This window comes from Chiloscyllium plagiosum, unplaced genomic scaffold (assembly GCF_037043375.1).
Source record: "Chiloscyllium plagiosum isolate Xiang-an unplaced genomic scaffold, Cpla_swu_hap1 HiC_scaffold_6, whole genome shotgun sequence".
NCBI classification, from domain to species: domain Eukaryota; kingdom Metazoa; phylum Chordata; class Chondrichthyes; order Orectolobiformes; family Hemiscylliidae; genus Chiloscyllium; species Chiloscyllium plagiosum.
In genome coordinates this window covers 82699949-82717982 of record NW_028270144.1, presented here as the reverse complement: position 1 = coordinate 82717982, position 18034 = coordinate 82699949, and the positions used below count along the sequence as shown (strand labels likewise).

General features: G+C 39.9%; 1 protein-coding gene across 2 annotated transcripts; it reads right to left on the bottom strand.

Moving 5' to 3' along the window:
• Positions 1-300: 300 nt before the first annotated feature.
• LOC122551058 (uncharacterized protein C11orf87 homolog) lies at positions 301-5058 on the bottom strand. Of its 2 annotated transcripts, none has more exons than XM_087988152.1 (2): positions 4754-5058; positions 301-3672 (listed from the first exon to the last, which is right to left on the bottom strand). In XM_087988152.1, exon 2 carries the CDS (start codon positions 3562-3564, stop codon positions 3103-3105), a length of 462 nt encoding a protein of 153 aa, XP_087844278.1. In that variant the 5' UTR covers positions 3565-3672; positions 4754-5058; the 3' UTR covers positions 301-3102. The 2 variants fall into 2 exon arrangements, with proteins under 2 accessions (XP_087844278.1, XP_087844279.1); XM_087988153.1 differs by lacking the exon at positions 4754-5058 and adding an exon at positions 4348-4456.
• Positions 5059-18034: the final 12976 nt, after the last annotated feature.

The following is an 18034-nucleotide window of genomic DNA, read 5'->3' as shown; positions in this document are numbered from 1 at the left end:
TGTCAAGCGAACGGTCCCTCAGGGCGAACCAGCTGGAACCGCATCCTTTCCCCTACCAAAAGAAGCTGGAGTCCTGCCACCGTTACTCTCTCCGCTACTCCAAGCGATGCAATTGTTAATGCCCATGGACACCCTATCACAGAACGTTCACTGTAGTTCAGTTCCCCGAGCCGAGAATCTCTGTTTGAAATCGACCAGAGTTTAGTGGTTAATTTTTGAAATGCCCGAATGATGCCCGTTACACTGTGTTACACAGTCCAGTCACTCTCAACCAAAGCTTTCAATGAACACTGTAATACGTACTTTCAATCGCTGACTTCATTTACAAAAATTAAGGATCAGTAATGCAAAACATGTTGAGCGCCATTTCTCTTCCATCCATAATATTTTTGTTGCCCTGTTTCAAAAGACTCCAAACAACTGCACCAAAGATTTTTTTTTAAACTGATCTGCTTCTTCCCCCTTTTCATGGAGACTGTTGTAAAACCATAAATTAATCTTTTTTTCGACGAGTACATTTTTGAAGTGTGATAAAATTGAAACACGAGTGAAAGTTAAGGACTTTACATTTCAGATACATGCTATAATTGTACTTCAGCAAAATCAAATAAACTATTTTCATAAATGCCAATTCTAGCGTTACAATTGGTGCCACCTGATTATAAACAAGGTTGTAAATATATGTTGAACTGCTTTAGCATTCTAATGTAGAAACTTATTCGACGAACAGACATCAATAGATATATAAATTGTCCAGAAATGCTTCAAACCATAAGACCCAACGCATTTTGGCGATCGACGTTACAATATTTCTCTAGAGATTTTATCCTTGAGCACTGATTGTAATAATTCAGTCCAGTATTGCAATACTTCAAGTTACTTCAAAGAAATAACCCAATATTCAGGGCTGTTAGTCTGAACTAAATTATAAACATGTACTTTGCAAGTAGGATGTTGATTGGACACATTTGGTATCAGGCTTAATACACGTCCACACTCTCGCTAATCAAATACTAGACTCCAGAAGTAATGGCAAACCAAACCAAAACATTTCAGCCACAGAGAAACTTCTTTGGATGAAAACACGTTGATCCTAATGAATAACTTTATTGGATATATATACAATGAGCTTCGATGTTTGTATGATCCAGATGGCGAACTATTAATAAGAAATTTCTCTGGAGCGTTTAATTGTGACAAAAGAAACGATGAGGTTATAAGACTGTGGCAGCTGGAAGTCTGGCGGCAGTAAAACTGGCCAGTATTTGATGTTTTGTTAAGGTTTCCAATCACACAGACAGACAACCGTCTCTAGGGAATGCTCTTTTCAGCACTACAGACGGAGGATAACTGCATTTTAAAATATCAGCATTGAAATACTGCGGGTGTTAGAAATCTGAAATTTAAAATAGAAAATGCTGGGAATAGCTAGCAGGTCAAGCGGCAGCTGTGGAGCGAAAGAACAAGCTTGTTGTTTCAGAGATACATGCTGCCTAATCATTGCCGTCATTTTCTTTCCTTATTGAAAGGAGGCGTCAATTAAATAGGCTTTCACTTGTACATGGATAGAAACTGTTCCTGTCGAAATCTACAGAGTGGTAGTAATGCAAACGTTTAGAAAGACCGCCTCCTTATTGTCGACTATAAACGATTTACTTGAAGTCAGCAGTTTCGATGGAGTGTTATTACATAAATCTCTACATTAGCTTGAGGAATGAAATTACAGTTACTTTAAAATAATCAGAATGCCCTTTCAATCACATCAGATCCAGTCCATTGCTGCACGTTTAGCAAGGGCAGTACACGGGGCACGGTTCCAAAAAGGAACGATAAAATTTAGTTTCACGTGACTCGAAATGGTATTTTTTTTTGAAAACCAGGCCAGTAACTCATAGAAAAGCCAGATGGTCATGAATTGCTAAGGTTTCCTTGTTATTTTCACGTTAATATTTCACGATCTATGAACCGGTTACTGAAGTGAAGACGCCAGATTATACAAATACTTCAACAAAACGTTGCTAAGGCCCGGACATTTTCAAGATTCATCTCCAGCATGAGACCCATACGCTCTCAATAGTGCTGCACTGAGTATCTCAACCGACCTAAAACTTTTACAAAGTTTTTTTTTAATATCTAAAGCGCACCTATCGATTAATTAATAAAGCCTTGTCTCCAGTTAGTGTTTAAGTGTGTCTTTTTCCATAGTTTTTATGACAGTATTGGATTTCTATTACCCATCCCGCAAGCACACATCATTGACACGTTTCTTAACTCGAACAAACTCCCGGGATATCTGTTGATAAAATTAATGAGAAATGGAAGGCACGTACAGTTCAAATCCACTTGGATAAAAAAAAAACTGAAAATGGTGAATTGTCATACATATAATATATTGAAGTTTGAAACAAAGTTGAAGTTAATAATGTCAGTTTTGGATCTTACAAATCTGGATAAAACAGCTCAGATCACAACGCTAGCTAGCTAAACCAGCTTCTTCTGTTTTGTGGGGCTGGTTAGTAAGAATACTGGTTTACTGTCCTCAGTCTTCATCAACACTGAATTCAAAACCACATTTACAAACGGACCGAAGGTGGTAATATCTAGGAATCTAAATAACTTAGCTGGAAAGTCTGATGGTCGTCTTTATTTATACAAATATATTATCATTGATGGACAGCGCCTCGATCCGTTTGCTATTGAGTCCGCAGCTCTCGCTCTCTCTCGGGTGTATCCAGTGCCCAGAATGAGTGTTGCTCCAATGTCCCTCTGTTGGTCTCCTTCGCTCGTTTACACTTTACACATCCATGTGAAACCTCAGACTTTACAGACGGACGATCAAATTACGAAATATACATCTAATTGGAAATCCGGAGTTAACTGACATATATTTTCCGCTATATGTGCGTCGTCTTTATAAACACAAATATTTAATTTCAAGAAATAGGATCTCGGGCTTAATGTGATTTGCCATGCGCCGTGTCTGACCTCGCCTTCCCCTCAACCACCCCCCTCCCCCCCCCTTTCTCTGTTTTCTTGAAACTATGCAGTGTTCAAGTATTTATCACAATGGTCTGTTGTAATCTGCAGTCAGGCGGTAGTTCATTACAAAAGCACAGATTGGAACACGGGGTTCCTCGCAGTGTCTGTACAGTGAAGGTCCGATTCGGATTCTTCTGGGTCCAGGCGGCTTGAGGAGTCCACTGTGTGTGTGGGGGACAGAGAGACTGCAGCCGCCTGGCAAACTGGGCTCCCCATCACACCCACTCCCTTGGGTGAGGAACCATTCCGCGCCTCGGGGCTGCAGTGATCGCGCTCGTACTCCTCCTGAGCCCTCTGCATCTTCCGCTTCTTCATCTTGCTTTTGTGGAAGTGAAAGGTGATCAGGGAGACGGCAATCACGCCGACGATCAGCGTCACCAACACGATAAGAACCACAGTAGCGGAGAAGGAGTACATTAACTTTCCCACTTCGGTTACGCAGGTGCCATTGGCGTGAGAAAAGTTCCTGTTTCCACTGCAAGAGGACAAAGAAAGCGACAAATCTTTGTGTATCCTGGCACTCATTTGTTGGGCAGGTAAGTATCCGTTACTCAGGGCTGCTGCTCAGTCGCGCTCCCTCACACTGGCGTTATGATACCAGTCGCACCAGATAAATGAATGTCCTCTTCAGGGCTGCCGGGAAAGGGACCCAGTTAGAGGCAAATAGAATTCCAATGTGCAAGTTTAAGATCAGGCAATGGTGTCAACAATATGATATTAAATGACATGAAACCACCCACCGCCCCCCCCCCCCCTCCCCCAATCAAGGTCCAACTGAATGGCATGTAGACACAACTGTATTGTGCTTACAAAATAAAATAAAGAACTGTTTCAAAATTCAAAGCAAAAGGTCACACGCTGGTTGGCTTTGTGATGGGGGTGCAATGCAAAGAGAAAAGACGGTTCACCACTGGTGGTGTAATGCGTCTATGCGCGTCTGTCTATTCCATAACGTTGTGCGATGAAGCAATCGCTGGGGGTAACAAAAAGGCTAGCGACGAGAGAGACAGAGAGAAAGAAACATCATTCACCTCAGCCCAAATAACCCTATGCTCATTGCCAGACTGCTGTTCGTCTGCTCGCTTTGATTTACGCTGCACTCACTCAGTCTGACAGGCGCAGATTTGTTTTGAAACATTAGTTGATGGCAGTCAAAATAATGAAGAAAACTGCATTCTTAGCGGCTAGCATGCACAGGGTGCATAGGTTCAAGCTAGTTCTACAATATTAATGCTGGGAGCCGGCTGTGTCACATTTCTTTTACACGTAACAAATCTTTATTCCAGTTCAGTTACATCACTCACTTACAGCTCAGTCTCTGCAATCACTTCATCACTTTTATCTCCGCACTCTCAGAAGTCCAAACGTGTGCTCGTTACAAAGATAACAGCCACGCAAACAAAAAAAAATCATAGCCTACCCCGGGAATAGCAGTAAAGTAACGTTTGGTTGATCTGTTATAAAGGACGCAAAAAAAGTCAGTTGCAGCATTAATAAAGGGGGCGGATTAAACTGCCAATCAAGTCAGTTTTGCAGAGCGGTGGGCACACGCAAGCAGCAAACACAAAACTACAGACCGATTCTGCTACACGCCTATGGGAAAGAGCTACTCCAAAAGAATTTAAAAAAACAGACACTTAGTTCTCCTCAAAGTGACTTCGAATGCTCTTTGCTTGGAGTTTAAAATGAAAGATTTCCAGATGGGTTTTCCTACCTTGGTTGAGTGGCGAGTCCTGCTGTTCCGGAAGCTAAGAGCTCAAATAACGAAATAATGTTAAGGCAGTTCAGTGAAACAATGTGAGTAGCACAGCCCCAATAACCGGAAGTACGTATTCTCTTAGACAACCAAAAATATCACTGATCTCATCCAGTTACTTGCTATTTCCCATTCATTTCAAATATTGTCCGTTCTTTGCAGTTTTTCTCGCCAAATTTCGGGTCCTATAGTGTATATTTTTTTAAAATGTCATATTAATTCCAGGGGAAGGGAGGATTGAAGCAGAGAATGTACACAGGCGTCTGCAGAGGCAGATGGATTCTATTGCCTTATTCACCTCATCCAATTTCCAGCGGTACACTTCGATCCCTGTGCCCTCTGTCGAATCTGCCAATAACATCGTGCGGTTCATTTCATCTGCATTGACCAGTCAAGTCCATCTGCTCTGATGAAGTCCAATTTAGCCTAAACCAATCAGAATTGGATTTTGAATCCCTTTTCTATAATATGATCTCGTTACACCATTAGTGTAGAATGTTGAACTGGTATTGGAAATTCCAGTGTAATCTCTGCATGCAAGAAGTTCCTATTTTATAGCATTGCAGAGAAGGGATTGTGAATGAATGACATCTGGTAGGTAACAACTAGCTTAGTATTAGATCAAATGAGGGAAAGTAATGAGTTTGGAGCCGAGTGACTGGAACCATTAGCTCACGTTGGAACTGCCCATCAGAGTCTAAAGTGTGTATTTTATCTGAAACGTGGATATTCTCCATGTTAGAAATTCCAAATCTGGCTTCAATTTAGAAGCATACCAATGAAACTCAAAACGACTGATAACAGAGTATTGAAGTTATAAGGTATTCAACTTTTCTCTTGTGAAAATGTATGGGTGGTGCAGATTCTGTTGATATTTTCATACAACTAGTGTCACTGGAAATTATTCATCAAGTATAACTTAATTTAGTCAATATTAATTTGATTTCAGCCACATCAAGTCTAAGTGACTGGATAAACCGATTTTGCTCATGCAAAACTTAAATATTTAAGGCAAAACAAAACTTAGTTGGAGAGAAATTTATAAATTTATAAAAATTTCTTTAAAGAAAGCTACACTCAACAAACTTGAAGTGACTTTCTAACAGCTTCAGATGGTTGGACAATCGATAGAAAAGTAGGTCACTTTCGCTCCCTCAGGTTTCTGATCCTATATCCAGCTGTGGAGATTGCCATGTAGAATGTTCAGAATCTCCCTAGTGAGAAAACCCTACTCCGATCTATTCTCTACTTATTCTCTCAATCTTCAGTATGCCATTTCTAAGTCATGCTAATATTAACCTAATAATTTGTTTCTTAGATATTGCTTGATAAGTTTATTTAATATTTATTTACATTTTTCATTTGTTAACACTTGATTCAAAAAAAGACAGGAATGTATGACTCTATTCTATTAGTTTTAATCTATTAGACTAAATTACTAGATGACTGGACTAGATTTCTAAAACAGACTTCCACAAAGCCATGATGCTTTCCCAAGTACTTACCCAAGATTCAGAAATAAGCCTTTCTTCAAACATTTTATTTAAATGTGTGATAAGAATTTGGTATGCTACTTCTCAGTTAGGCTAATATTAACCTAATAAGTGGGTGCTGAGATGTTGCTTGGTAAGTTTATTTAGTATTTATTTTCATCTTTCATTTGTTTAAACATCTTACTAAAATGTTTGATAAGACTTCAATAATGCTTTGTATGAGAACTCTATCTTATTTTGTTTACTAATAATATCAATTGGCTAGCTATAACTTCAACAAGGTACATTACTTTTACAATCATCTGTTTCAAGAATGGCTATTCGTTAATACATTTTTTAAAATTAGTACATGCAATTCATACAAAATACAGAGTGAGAAATGGCTGAAGGAGCCATGATCTTGTTAGCATTACAATGAAAACAATATAAAAATGGACAATTTAAACCAAAATCTAATTACCTAGTTCTACCAACACTTCATCATGGGACATTGTAAGACTCAGAGAAAGCCGAGTTACAGTATATTGTTCTCATCATTGAGCAAAAGCTTTTAATCAAGTGTCTCACATAAGCCTCCTGAAGATGTTGGAAGTTAGGGGATTCTGTGGCCATACCTCAGAACATATTTACTGTAGCTCCAGAACTTGTATGGTCATTGCATGATACACTTTATTCAGGGAATCCAAACGTTATTGTCACACCATACACTTTCACAGGCATGTTGCAGTCTGCAGCTATGGCTAGCGATGGTGAAAGCTTCAGTGTTGCTTCCATCAAATGACTGCACTCTAAGCTCCATTTCCTAGCTGTTGACTCCATCGATCACCTGAAATTAAGCCAATCTGTTCACAATTTTGGTGTCACTTTTGATTGAAAGATGTGTTTCTGATTACATATTCAAGCCATCACTAGCACCACTTATTTCCATTTCTGCAAAACCACCATCCACGTCTCAGTTTATCTGCTGCTGAAATCCAAATCATGCCTTTGTTACCCCTAGACTCAACTTTACCAAGCATTCTTGGCTGGTTTCCCACATTCCAGTCTCCATAAACACAAGGTCATCCAAAACTCTTGCTCATGTCTTAACTCTTGGTAGATTAGAATCTAGATTAGAGTGGTGCTGGAAAAGCATAGCAGGTCAGGCAGCATCCGAGGAGCAGGAAAATCTTATCTCTTGGTAGTCCCAGTGCCCCACCACCATTGTGTTTACTGACCTGTATTGGTTCAGGCAAGTAATATCTTATAGCAATATCTTAAGTTTAAGATTCAAATCCTTGTTTTCAGAACTTCCTGTTCCTATCCCTCTATTCACATCTCCACAATTCTCTGAGATATCTGTACTGCTCAATTCTGATATAGGGTCTGTTTCCATGTTGTACATCTCTGTGACTCTGTGATGGACCATTGGTGGCCATGCCTTTAGTTTTCTAACCCCAAGGCTTTACGTAGAACATAGAAAAGTACAGCACAGAACAGGCCCTTCGGCCCACAATGTTGTGCCGAGGTTTAATCCTAATGTAAAATATAGTAACTTAACATAGCACCCCTCAACTCACTGCTATCCATGTGCATGTTCCCCAATGTCCCCAATGTCTCTGCTTCCACCACCACAGCTGGCAATGCATTCCACACATTCTCAATTCTCTATGTAAAGAACCTAGCTCTGACATCTCCTTTATACCTTCCTCCTAATGTCTTCAAGCTATGACTCCTTGTACCAGTCAATCCTGCCCTGGGGAAAAGTCTCTGGCTATTGACTCTATCCATTCCACCCATTACTTAGTACATCTCGATCAGGTCTCCTCTCTTCCTCTTTCTCTCCAGAGAGAAAAGTCCAAGCTTATTCAACCTTTCTTCATAAGGCAAGCCCTCCAGTCCAGGCAGCATCCTGGTAAACCTTGTTTGCACCCTCTCCAAAGCTTCTGTATCTTTCCTATAGTAGGACGACCAGAACTGGACACAATATTCCAAATATGGTCTCACCAGGGACTTGTAGAGCTGCAGCAAAACCTCGTGGCTCTTAAACTCAATCCCCCTGTTAATGAAAGCCAAAACACCATATGCTTTCTTAACAACCCTATCCACTTGGGTGGCAACTTTGAGGGATCTATGTAATTGGACACCCAGATCCTTCTGTTCCTCCATACTGCCAAGAATCCTGTCTTTAATCCTATATTCAGCATTTGAGTTCGACCTTCCAAAATGCATCACTTCGCATTTATCTAGGTTGAACATTTCTCAGCCCAGCTCTGCATCCAGTCTATGTCGTGCTGCAGCCTGCAGTAGCCCTCTATACTATCGACGACACCTCCAACCTTTGTGTCATCTGCAAATTTACTAACCCTTCCCTCAACCTCGTCATCCAAGTCATTTATAAAAACGACAAAGAGCAGAGGCCCAAGAACAGAGCCCTGTGGGACCCCACTCAACACTGACCTCCAGGCAGAATACTTTCCATCTACAACCACTCTCTGCCTTCTGTCAGCCAGCCAATTCTGAATCCAGATAGCCAAATCTCCCTGTATCCCATACTTCCTGACTTTGTGAATGAGCCTACCATGAGGAACCTTATCAAATATCTTGCTGAGGTCCATATATACCACATCCACTGCTCGACCTTTGTCGACCTGTCTTGTCATCTCCCCGAAGAACTCAATAAGATTTGTGAGGCATCACCTGCCCCTCACAAAGCCATGCTGACTGCCTTTAATAATTGCTAGCTTACATCTCTCTACCACTCTACACTATTTTCCTTCTGTATGACATTCCTTAAAATGTATTGTTTTTACCCAAACGTTTGGCTACTTGATCTAACAGCTCTTTAATTGGTTCAGTCATACATTGTAAAGAGAAAATAAGTATAAGACATGGTTGAGGGTGATAACACAATTTAAAACATGCAATTAATTTAAGTGGAATATTATTTATGACAATGAAAACTAATAACCTATCAAGATATATCCATAATTCCTTATCCTTTAATATCTCTCATGTAACCACAATATTATAGACAGAACCATTAAAAATATTGGTCCAACAGCATTTTCCATTGGATTGCCTCTCCACTCTTGCTTTTCTGTGACCTGACACTACTCCGTGTATCTGTCTCGGTCTTCTGAGCCTGGTCTATTCAGGAATGCAGAAAGCACAAGCCCAGAAACATACTCAGTTTCAGTGCAACAGCATTAGAAAAAGACAAGCCACATTTCCTTTTTATGATACTAGCTGCCATAAGAGGTGCCAGTGTGAATGTTGATGAATGAATGAATGGGTGGGCTAGTGAATAAAGTAATTCACATGATAGCAGGTGGTTGTGGGAAGTGAGAAGAATGGATAGTGGGTGAACAGGCTAGTGTAAATAAGGTGGTAAGTAGGTATAGTGGTAGCCACACAAGGTGGCAAGTGGGCCAGGTAATAGATGGGTCGAGTGGTAGCTGGATAGTGTGGCAGGTGGGTAAGGTAACAGGTAATTGAAGTGAGAGATGGGAAAAGTGGTACCTGGGTAGTTCAGATGGATGAGGTAGTAGGAGAGTGAGATAGGTAGGTAAATGAGGTAGATAAGTAAGGTCATAACATGGTGTGGTCAAGTGTTGGGAGCTAGTCAGGTGTGGGCAATTGATTGAGGAGAAAGTGAGGACTGCAGATGCTGGAGATCAGAGCTGAAAATGTGTTGCTGGAAAAGTGCAGCAGGTCAGGCAGCATCCAAGGAACAGGAGAATCGACGTTTCTGGCATAAGCCCTTCTTCAGGAATCCTGAAGAAGGGCTTATGCCTGAAACGTTGATTCTCCTGTTCCTTGGATGCTGCCTGACCTGCTGCGCTTTTCCAGCAACACATTTTCAGCTCTGGGCAATTGATTGGTTGGGAGGTGGTATGGTTGAGAGTAGTTCAGAAGTTTAGAAGGGGTGTTATTTATGGTGTTGGAGTGGTAGTAAGGGAATCAGTGGGGTACACAGGTGACCAAGGGCTAGCGTGGTTAGGAGGGTTAGTCAGGTAGGGATGCAAGTGGAAGTCAGTGGTCAGTGACATAGTCAGGGGTTTGAGTGTATTTTGATGGTTAAAGAGGTTATTGTGACTCACTGAAGTATCTGTACCATAGTTACCCAGGATGTAGACTGGGATTTTTCTGCCTAATCTTTCTTGAGTAATTGTCCAGTCGAATACATCAAAGCTATCTGAAATCTCCATCTCTAACCTGGAATTATAGACTTTCATGAAGAGTGCCAGGAAGCAAGGGAATTGTCTCTCAAGGTTCGAACTTCCCCAATGATTTCTATGGAGTTCAGTGGGCACATCTCCACACCTGGTCAAGGAAGAAATGCCCATGAACTCTGTCACTGCCAGGAATCAGGCACCTACTCAGCCCCAGGCAGGAGGAGACCCCATGTTGTCAGCAGGCGGGGATTTCAATGACATTACAAATAGACACAGGGGCAGCAGGCAGGTTTGTCAGGAGCACTGGGCAACCTGACACAATGACTGCAGGTTTGCAGCAATGCTATTAAGATGCTACTGTCTCAGGTATGTTTAGTGTCTGGCTGTCTCCATGGGCAGGTTGGCAGCTGCCATGAGAACTGAGTCTAGCAATCTCAGAGTTTTCTGGATATGTGCACAGACCTGCACTTCTTCATCTAGCCATTAGCGTTTGCACCAACACTCCTTGCCAGCTGCAAAACCCAGAAATGTGATGAGAAGTTGTGAGGGGGCAGAAAGCAAAAGACCATCTGTGGTCACATAGATGGCATGAGTGAAATATCACTGTAAATACCTTAAAGCATTTTAAATATACATTTCTCTTTTCACCATCATCTATGTGAATACGTCTCTGTCTAACACAACTGCAATGCTGAAGGTACACAGCCCACCCATTCTTAGCGCTAGAGGATGTTCCGTGATCCATGGTATGGTGGACAGCTCCTGAACCATGTGCAGGCAATGAGTACATCACAGGTGATTGCTACGTGAGCAACCATATCCTATCTTTCCAGGTAGACAAACATTATATTGTATTATTGGCATTAGTGAGATTTAGTTAGTATTGTGCACAATATGGTCAGAAGTGCTTGAGACATGGATTTACACTGCATACAATTAGCTAATGCCTATAGTTCACAAACCTATATGACTCACTATGCTTTTTCATGCATCAGTGTATGGCTGTCTGTGTAGTGAAGTTGCTCTTTGGAGGCCTCACTTCATTTGAAATTCAAGCCCCTACCACACAGAATGAAACACTTCCACCACTCAGCCCGGTGTAGTGGCAGCTATTTTCATCTCCATCGCTCACTTGTTATTTATCACATGATGGAAAGGAACAGCAGTTGCTCTTCAAAGAGTGCATTTCAGTCTCTGCTTCTCCATTTTGATAAACCTCCAAATGTAAATATCACTTTCCTGCTGGCCTTCCCCATCAATCCAATAGACATTGCACTCTCCCAATTCCCTACCCAGTCTGTCTTTCTGAGGCTTCTTCTCATAGAGTCATACAGCATGGAAACAGACCCTTTAGTCCAACTTGTCCATGCTGTCCAAATTTCCCAAACTAAACTTACCTGCATTTGGCCCATACCCCTCTGAACCCATCCTATTAGTGTACCTGTCCAAATGTCTTTTAAATGTTGTAACTGTACCTCCATCAATCTTCCTCTGGCAGTTCATTCCATTTCCAAACCACTCTCTGTGTGAAAAGGTTGCCCTTCAGGTCCCTTCTAAATCTTTCTCCTCTCACCTTAAAAATATGCCCTCTAGTTTTGAACTCCCCTACCCCAGAGAAAAAACCTTTGTTATTCACCTTATCTATGCCACTCATGATTTTATAAACAGCTATAAGGTCACCCCTCAATCTATTTTACTCCAGTGAAAAAGTCCCAGCTTCTTCTTATAACTCAAACCCTCCAGTCCTGGCAACATTGTTGTAAATCTTTTCTGAACCTGGTCCAATTTAATAGTATCCATCATATAGCAGAACGACCATAACTCTACATGGTACTCCACAAATGGCCTCATCAACATCCTGTACAGCCTCAACCTAACATCCCAACTCCTACACGCAGTGGTCTGAATAATGAAGGCAAGTGTGCTAAATGCCAGCTTAATCACCCTGTCTACCTGTGATGCAACTTTCAAAGAACTATATGACTGAGCGTCTCTCTATTCGACAACAATACCCAGGACCTTACTATTAACTGTATACGTCCTGCACTTGTTTGTTTTACCAAAATGCAGTACTTCTCATTTATCCAAATTAAATTCCATCTGCCACTCCTCAGCCCATTGGCCCAATTGATTGAGATCGCATTGTATTCTTAGATAACCTTCTTCACTGTCAACTATATCACCAATTCTGGTCTCATCTGCAAGCTTACAAACCATTCCTCCTTAAATCTATTCCAAATTGTTTATATAAATGATGAACAACAGTGAACCCAGCACTGATCCCTGTGGAGCACTGCTGGTCACAGGCCTCCAGTCTGAAAAACAACCCTCCAACACCATCCTTCACCAAGATAATTTTGTATCCAATTGACAAGCTGTCCTTGAAGCCCTGTGTGATCTAACTTTATTAATCAGTCTACCATGTGGAATCTAGTCAAAGACTTTATTAAAGTCCATGTAGACAATGTCTACCATTCTGCCCTCATCTCATGTTTTGGTTGCATCCTCTTTAACCGAACAGCCTCATGCACATCAAGTAACTATGGCAGGTCTGATACTGCATAGTCCCCCCCATGGAACCAGGTACTACTTACCATTGATGACTCCTCTCCCACTGACCCCTTTCCCTCTCATGTTAGGTTCTCTCCCACATTGGGTTTCTGTCTCTACAGGTGCTGCCAGCCATGCTGATTTTCTCCAGAACTTTCTGTTTTTGTTTTAATTCTCCCAAATCTGCAATAATTTGCTTCTTTTTCAAAATCCCTTTGTTTAAAGGCAAAGAAATCACATAACAGAAGATTGCAGCATAGAATCATTGGTAGACCCAGTGATTAACAGGTTACCTCATATGGAGAAGTTATCATTGATTTATTTAGGAGGAAGAATTTAGAATGAGTTGGAATAATGAGAATTGGAGTACTGCACAGACTTACATATAATGTTAATCTTATGCTTTATGCATTGCATGATACGTGACATCAGCATGATAGTTTACATTAATTTACAATAATTGAGCTCAAGTGTAAAGAATGTATGCAACAGTAGTAGAGTATCCAAGTCAGAAAATGTGCATAATGTCCCATATTGGTTCTTCATGAAACCAGGATTATCTAATAGACCAGTGGTTTGAACTGGTGTGCCATAGCAACAACAGTGTCTTTGGGAAGCATCACCACTTTACTTAAGCATCAAGGCAATGCCCATGCTTCTGATCTCACATGGAACCTTGATGTCTATTATTAAAGGCAGTATCTGCTGGCACCAGGGATCCCAATCCACAGTGCGTGCTCAAAACTCCAGACCCAAGCATGTGTAGACCTGCAAAACACATTGTGCACTCTGGAATTACTTGGTATTGAAAAGATTGGGAGTGGCTGCAATAGACCATTAACTGCACCTAATTGTACTCAATTGGCAGAAGATTTAAAATGGTTCAGACTCCTTTCAAATGTATTCCTCAGCACATGCTAACATTGATATTTCAGTGCACAGCAGGGAGCATGCTCACTGACAAAATAATTTTATGTTCTGATTGCAACTGATCACAGTAACACGGACTAGTTCTTAGTAAAGTATTAATTATATTCAGATCAATAATCATGTTTCATAATACAAAATTCATATGAATAAAGTTATGTTGGTGTATCCTAAATGATGTTCTAACGTTTTATAAACATTAGTATATAGAAACTGGTGACTGCCTTAAATCAGATGATTAAAAATATAATAATGGAATATTTTTATTGTCGTAAGAATTTTCACTTTCTAGCATGACAGTTTATGATTTCATATTGTGTAAAGTAATTATTTCTGAATATCATTAATATTTTATTGAGAAATATTCATAGAGTCATAGAGATGTACAACATGGAATCAGACCTTTCAGTCCAACTTGTCCATGCTAACCAGATATCCTAAATTAATCTAGTCCCGTTTGCCAGCATTTGGACCATATCTCTCTAAACCCTTCCTATTCATACACCCATCCAGATGCCTTTTAAATGTTGTAATTGTACCAGCCTCCACCACTTCCTCTGGCACCACCTTCTGCATGAAAATGTTACCCCTTAGGTCCCTTTTAAAACTTTCCCCTCCCACCATTAATACAGGCACTGTGGTGTATTTTGTTATTTCTCACAATACAAGAAGAAATAAATTGAATCATGTGAAAACCATGTTCTGTTAGTTCAGATATTTTCTGTAAAACTAATTAGATATGTTCACTCTCATTGATGTTTAGATTAGATTCCCTACAGTGTGGAACCAGGCCCTTCAGCCCAACAAGTCCACACCGATCTTCCGAAGAGTAACCCACCCAGACCCATTCCCCTACTCTAAACTTACCCCTGACTAAAGCACCTAACACTATGGGCAATTTAGAATGGCCGATTCACCTGACCTGCACATCTTTGTGACTGTGGGAGGAAACCGGAGCACCCGGAGAAAACCCATGCAGTCACAGGGAGAATGCGCAAAGTCCACACAGACAGTCACCCGAGGCTGGAATTGAACCTGGGATGCTGGTGCTGTGAGGCAGCAGTACTAACCACTGAGCCATTGTGATGTTTTTCAGATTACTGTCTAAATTTAAGATGTGGCAACTGGTACTGTGTAAGGACAATAGAAACCAGTGTACACAAGGAGTTTAATTGTTACAATCGCTCAGTAAGATAGGAACATAGGAACAGGAGTAGGCCATCCAGCCTCCCAAGCCAATTCTGCTATTCAATGAGATCATGTTGACCTGTGGCCTATCTCCATTTACTGGCCTTTGGCCCATACGCCTTAATATTTGTGCTTAAACAAAAAGAAAATCTATGTCAGATTTAGCTCAGATCATCATTAAATAGATGTTGGCCAGAAAATGTGATCTTCAGATGGTGAGGAATATGAATTGAGATCCCCATGTGGAAGTAATCAATGATTCTGAATCAAATACAATCTCTAATGTTAATCTGAAATTTATAACAGGTTGGCATGTTGAATTTCCTTTTTAAATGGTCCAAAGTTAAGAGGCAAATTCCAGAATCAACAATACAAAGAACAGTTGGGAATGATATAGTTGGTGACTGATTCAAAAGTGCCCTTTTTGTATCTCTACCAAAGTTGAATTTAATCTTCATTTGTCCAAGCACCTTCACTTTGCTCATATCTACTTTTTCCGAAAAACTAGCAAACAAGATTATTGATCCCATAAAGATACTAAGCATGAAGAGGAAACAGATTCACAGAGAATACTCCAGGTGAGAGAGGAACAAAACAATGAAGAAGCAATGTAGATTAACGGTTGACACAAAAATTAATGAAAGTGAGAATTCAAATCCTCTATTACTTCTAATTCATCTATAGATTGTTTGTCAACCATAATAAAATCTAGAAGGATTTGTGTTCTTAATATAAACCATGAAATCCTTTGTGCAGTGATAAGAGTGTCATTTTGCCCAGCTATGATTTTCATTGAGTTGATGTGAAATGTAGTGATGATGGAGGAGAAATGCTTATTGCTAATGATCTCACAGTAAGTATTTAAAACTACTGGAATTATATTATAATAAGTCGTGTGATATCAAAAAACTGATATGTGAACATTTTTCAGTACTTCAGTAAGGATCTATTGTAATGTGTCATCTCTGTTTAATTTACCTTTACTTATTGTAATGTGTATGATTTTTCTCCAGCACTAATACATTTTTGTAGGAATCTATTTATTACAATTCTGAAATTGAATTAGTGACTTGCAAACAAAATCAGTGAATGGCTATGCAGCTACAAATTATGCCAAAATCCAAGGTACAGCAAGGACAGATTTTTTAAAATAAATGCAGTTCATATTGATCATTCATAATTTGTAGAATAAATTGAATCAAGTATTAAGTAGTCTATAAATCGCAGAACTGAAACTAAATTTATAGCCTAAATGTTACAACCAATTGTAGAAATTATTACTTTGGTACCGGTTAAAGGATAAATCATTTTCATAAAAATGCAACCACACAGGCAGGTGAAATAATGTACTTAGGTTTAATACCTGCATTTGTAAAGAGCATTTCAAGACATTGACCCCAAAGCAATTCAGTCAATGAAATAAAAATAGTGATTGCTGGAAAAGTTCAGCATGTTTGGCAGCATCTGTGAAAATAAATCAAAATTAATGTTTCAGGTCCGGTGACCCTTCCTCAGTCAATGAAATACTTTGAAGGACAGTCATCTTATAATGTAAGAAATGCAACAGCTAATTTGCATACAGCATGCTTTTACAAATAATGTCATGATGACAAAATAAATTTATTTAGTGGTCTTGATTGTGGGAGTACTGTTCCCCAGGACACTAGAGGGAAATTCCCTGATCTTCTTTAAAATAGTGACAGGGATTTGTTATGTCCACAATAGACGGCCCTGTCTAATGTCAAAGGATAAACCATTGCCCATGACAACCTACTGACTCAGAGTTGAGAATGCAAGCAACCGAACTCCAGTTCATTTACCTGATCCATTAAGCCACAATTAACTGGAGGTACATCAGTTTATCATGAACATATACTACAGAGTCCTGTAAGCCTTTAGTACTAAATAGCTGTTATTATTTGTTCATGTGATGTGAGCATTGCCTGTTCTTAATTTCTCTTAAGAAAACAATGGTGAATATTCTTCCTGTGCCTCATAATTCATATGGTGCAGGAACACCTACAGTGCTAATAGTGGGGGGGGGGGGGGGGGGGGGGGGATCCCATGATTTTGAGCCAGTAACTGTATAAGAATTTAGGTGCATTTTAACTTTAATTGTAAGATAATTAATAATTACCAAATCAATTCCTATTACTAATACACTCAGTTTGAGAAAAACAGCTAGTCTTCTGATCCTGCTTAGTTATAAGACTTATTCCAGGGTCAAGGATGTGTTTTCACAAGAATTTATTAGATTTATCATAGCAGTTAAAATAAATGAAACTTAATAAAACAATAGTTTACAGCCTATCCCCATGCTAGCTCATGGCACAGATCTCTAGTTCTGTTCTGAAGAAGCTTCACAGGATGTGAAATGTTAACTCTGCTTCCTCTCCACAGATGTTGCCAGACCTGCTGAGTTTTTCCAGCAATTTCTATATTAATCTCTAGTCCTGATCACTAAAGATCTTCTGCCTTTGATCTTCCTTTTCATGCATTAAATTACTAAAACTGAGGTGTCATGAACCCTTGCTAGCCAACACCCAATATGCATCATCAAAGATATCCTGAACTCTGATTGACTTATTAGTAAATGAACTGTTCATAAATAGTCCATGTTTAATCATGGATTGTGAAATTAGTAACTGCCCAATTCCAGATCAGTTTATTTAAATCTAATAGGAAACTTCAAGACATCACTTCCCATGCTGTCCTCATTTATTGCTTAACATGTCAATAATTTTACAACATTAGGAGAAAGTGAGGACTGTAGATGCTGGATATCAGAGCTTAAGTTGCTGGAAAAGCGCAGCAGGTCAGGCAGCATCAAAGGAACAGGAGAATCGACGTTTCGGGCATAAGCCCTTCTTCAGGAATTTTACAAGATTGTCATTTTTATAATATCTTGTCCTTTTTATCAAAGT

What these genes read in the sequence shown, in the direction of transcription:
- LOC122551058 (XM_087988152.1), bottom strand. Translation starts at nt 3,564, where the DNA reads ATGAGTGCCAGGATACACAAAGATTTGTCGCTTTCTTTGTCCTCTTGC.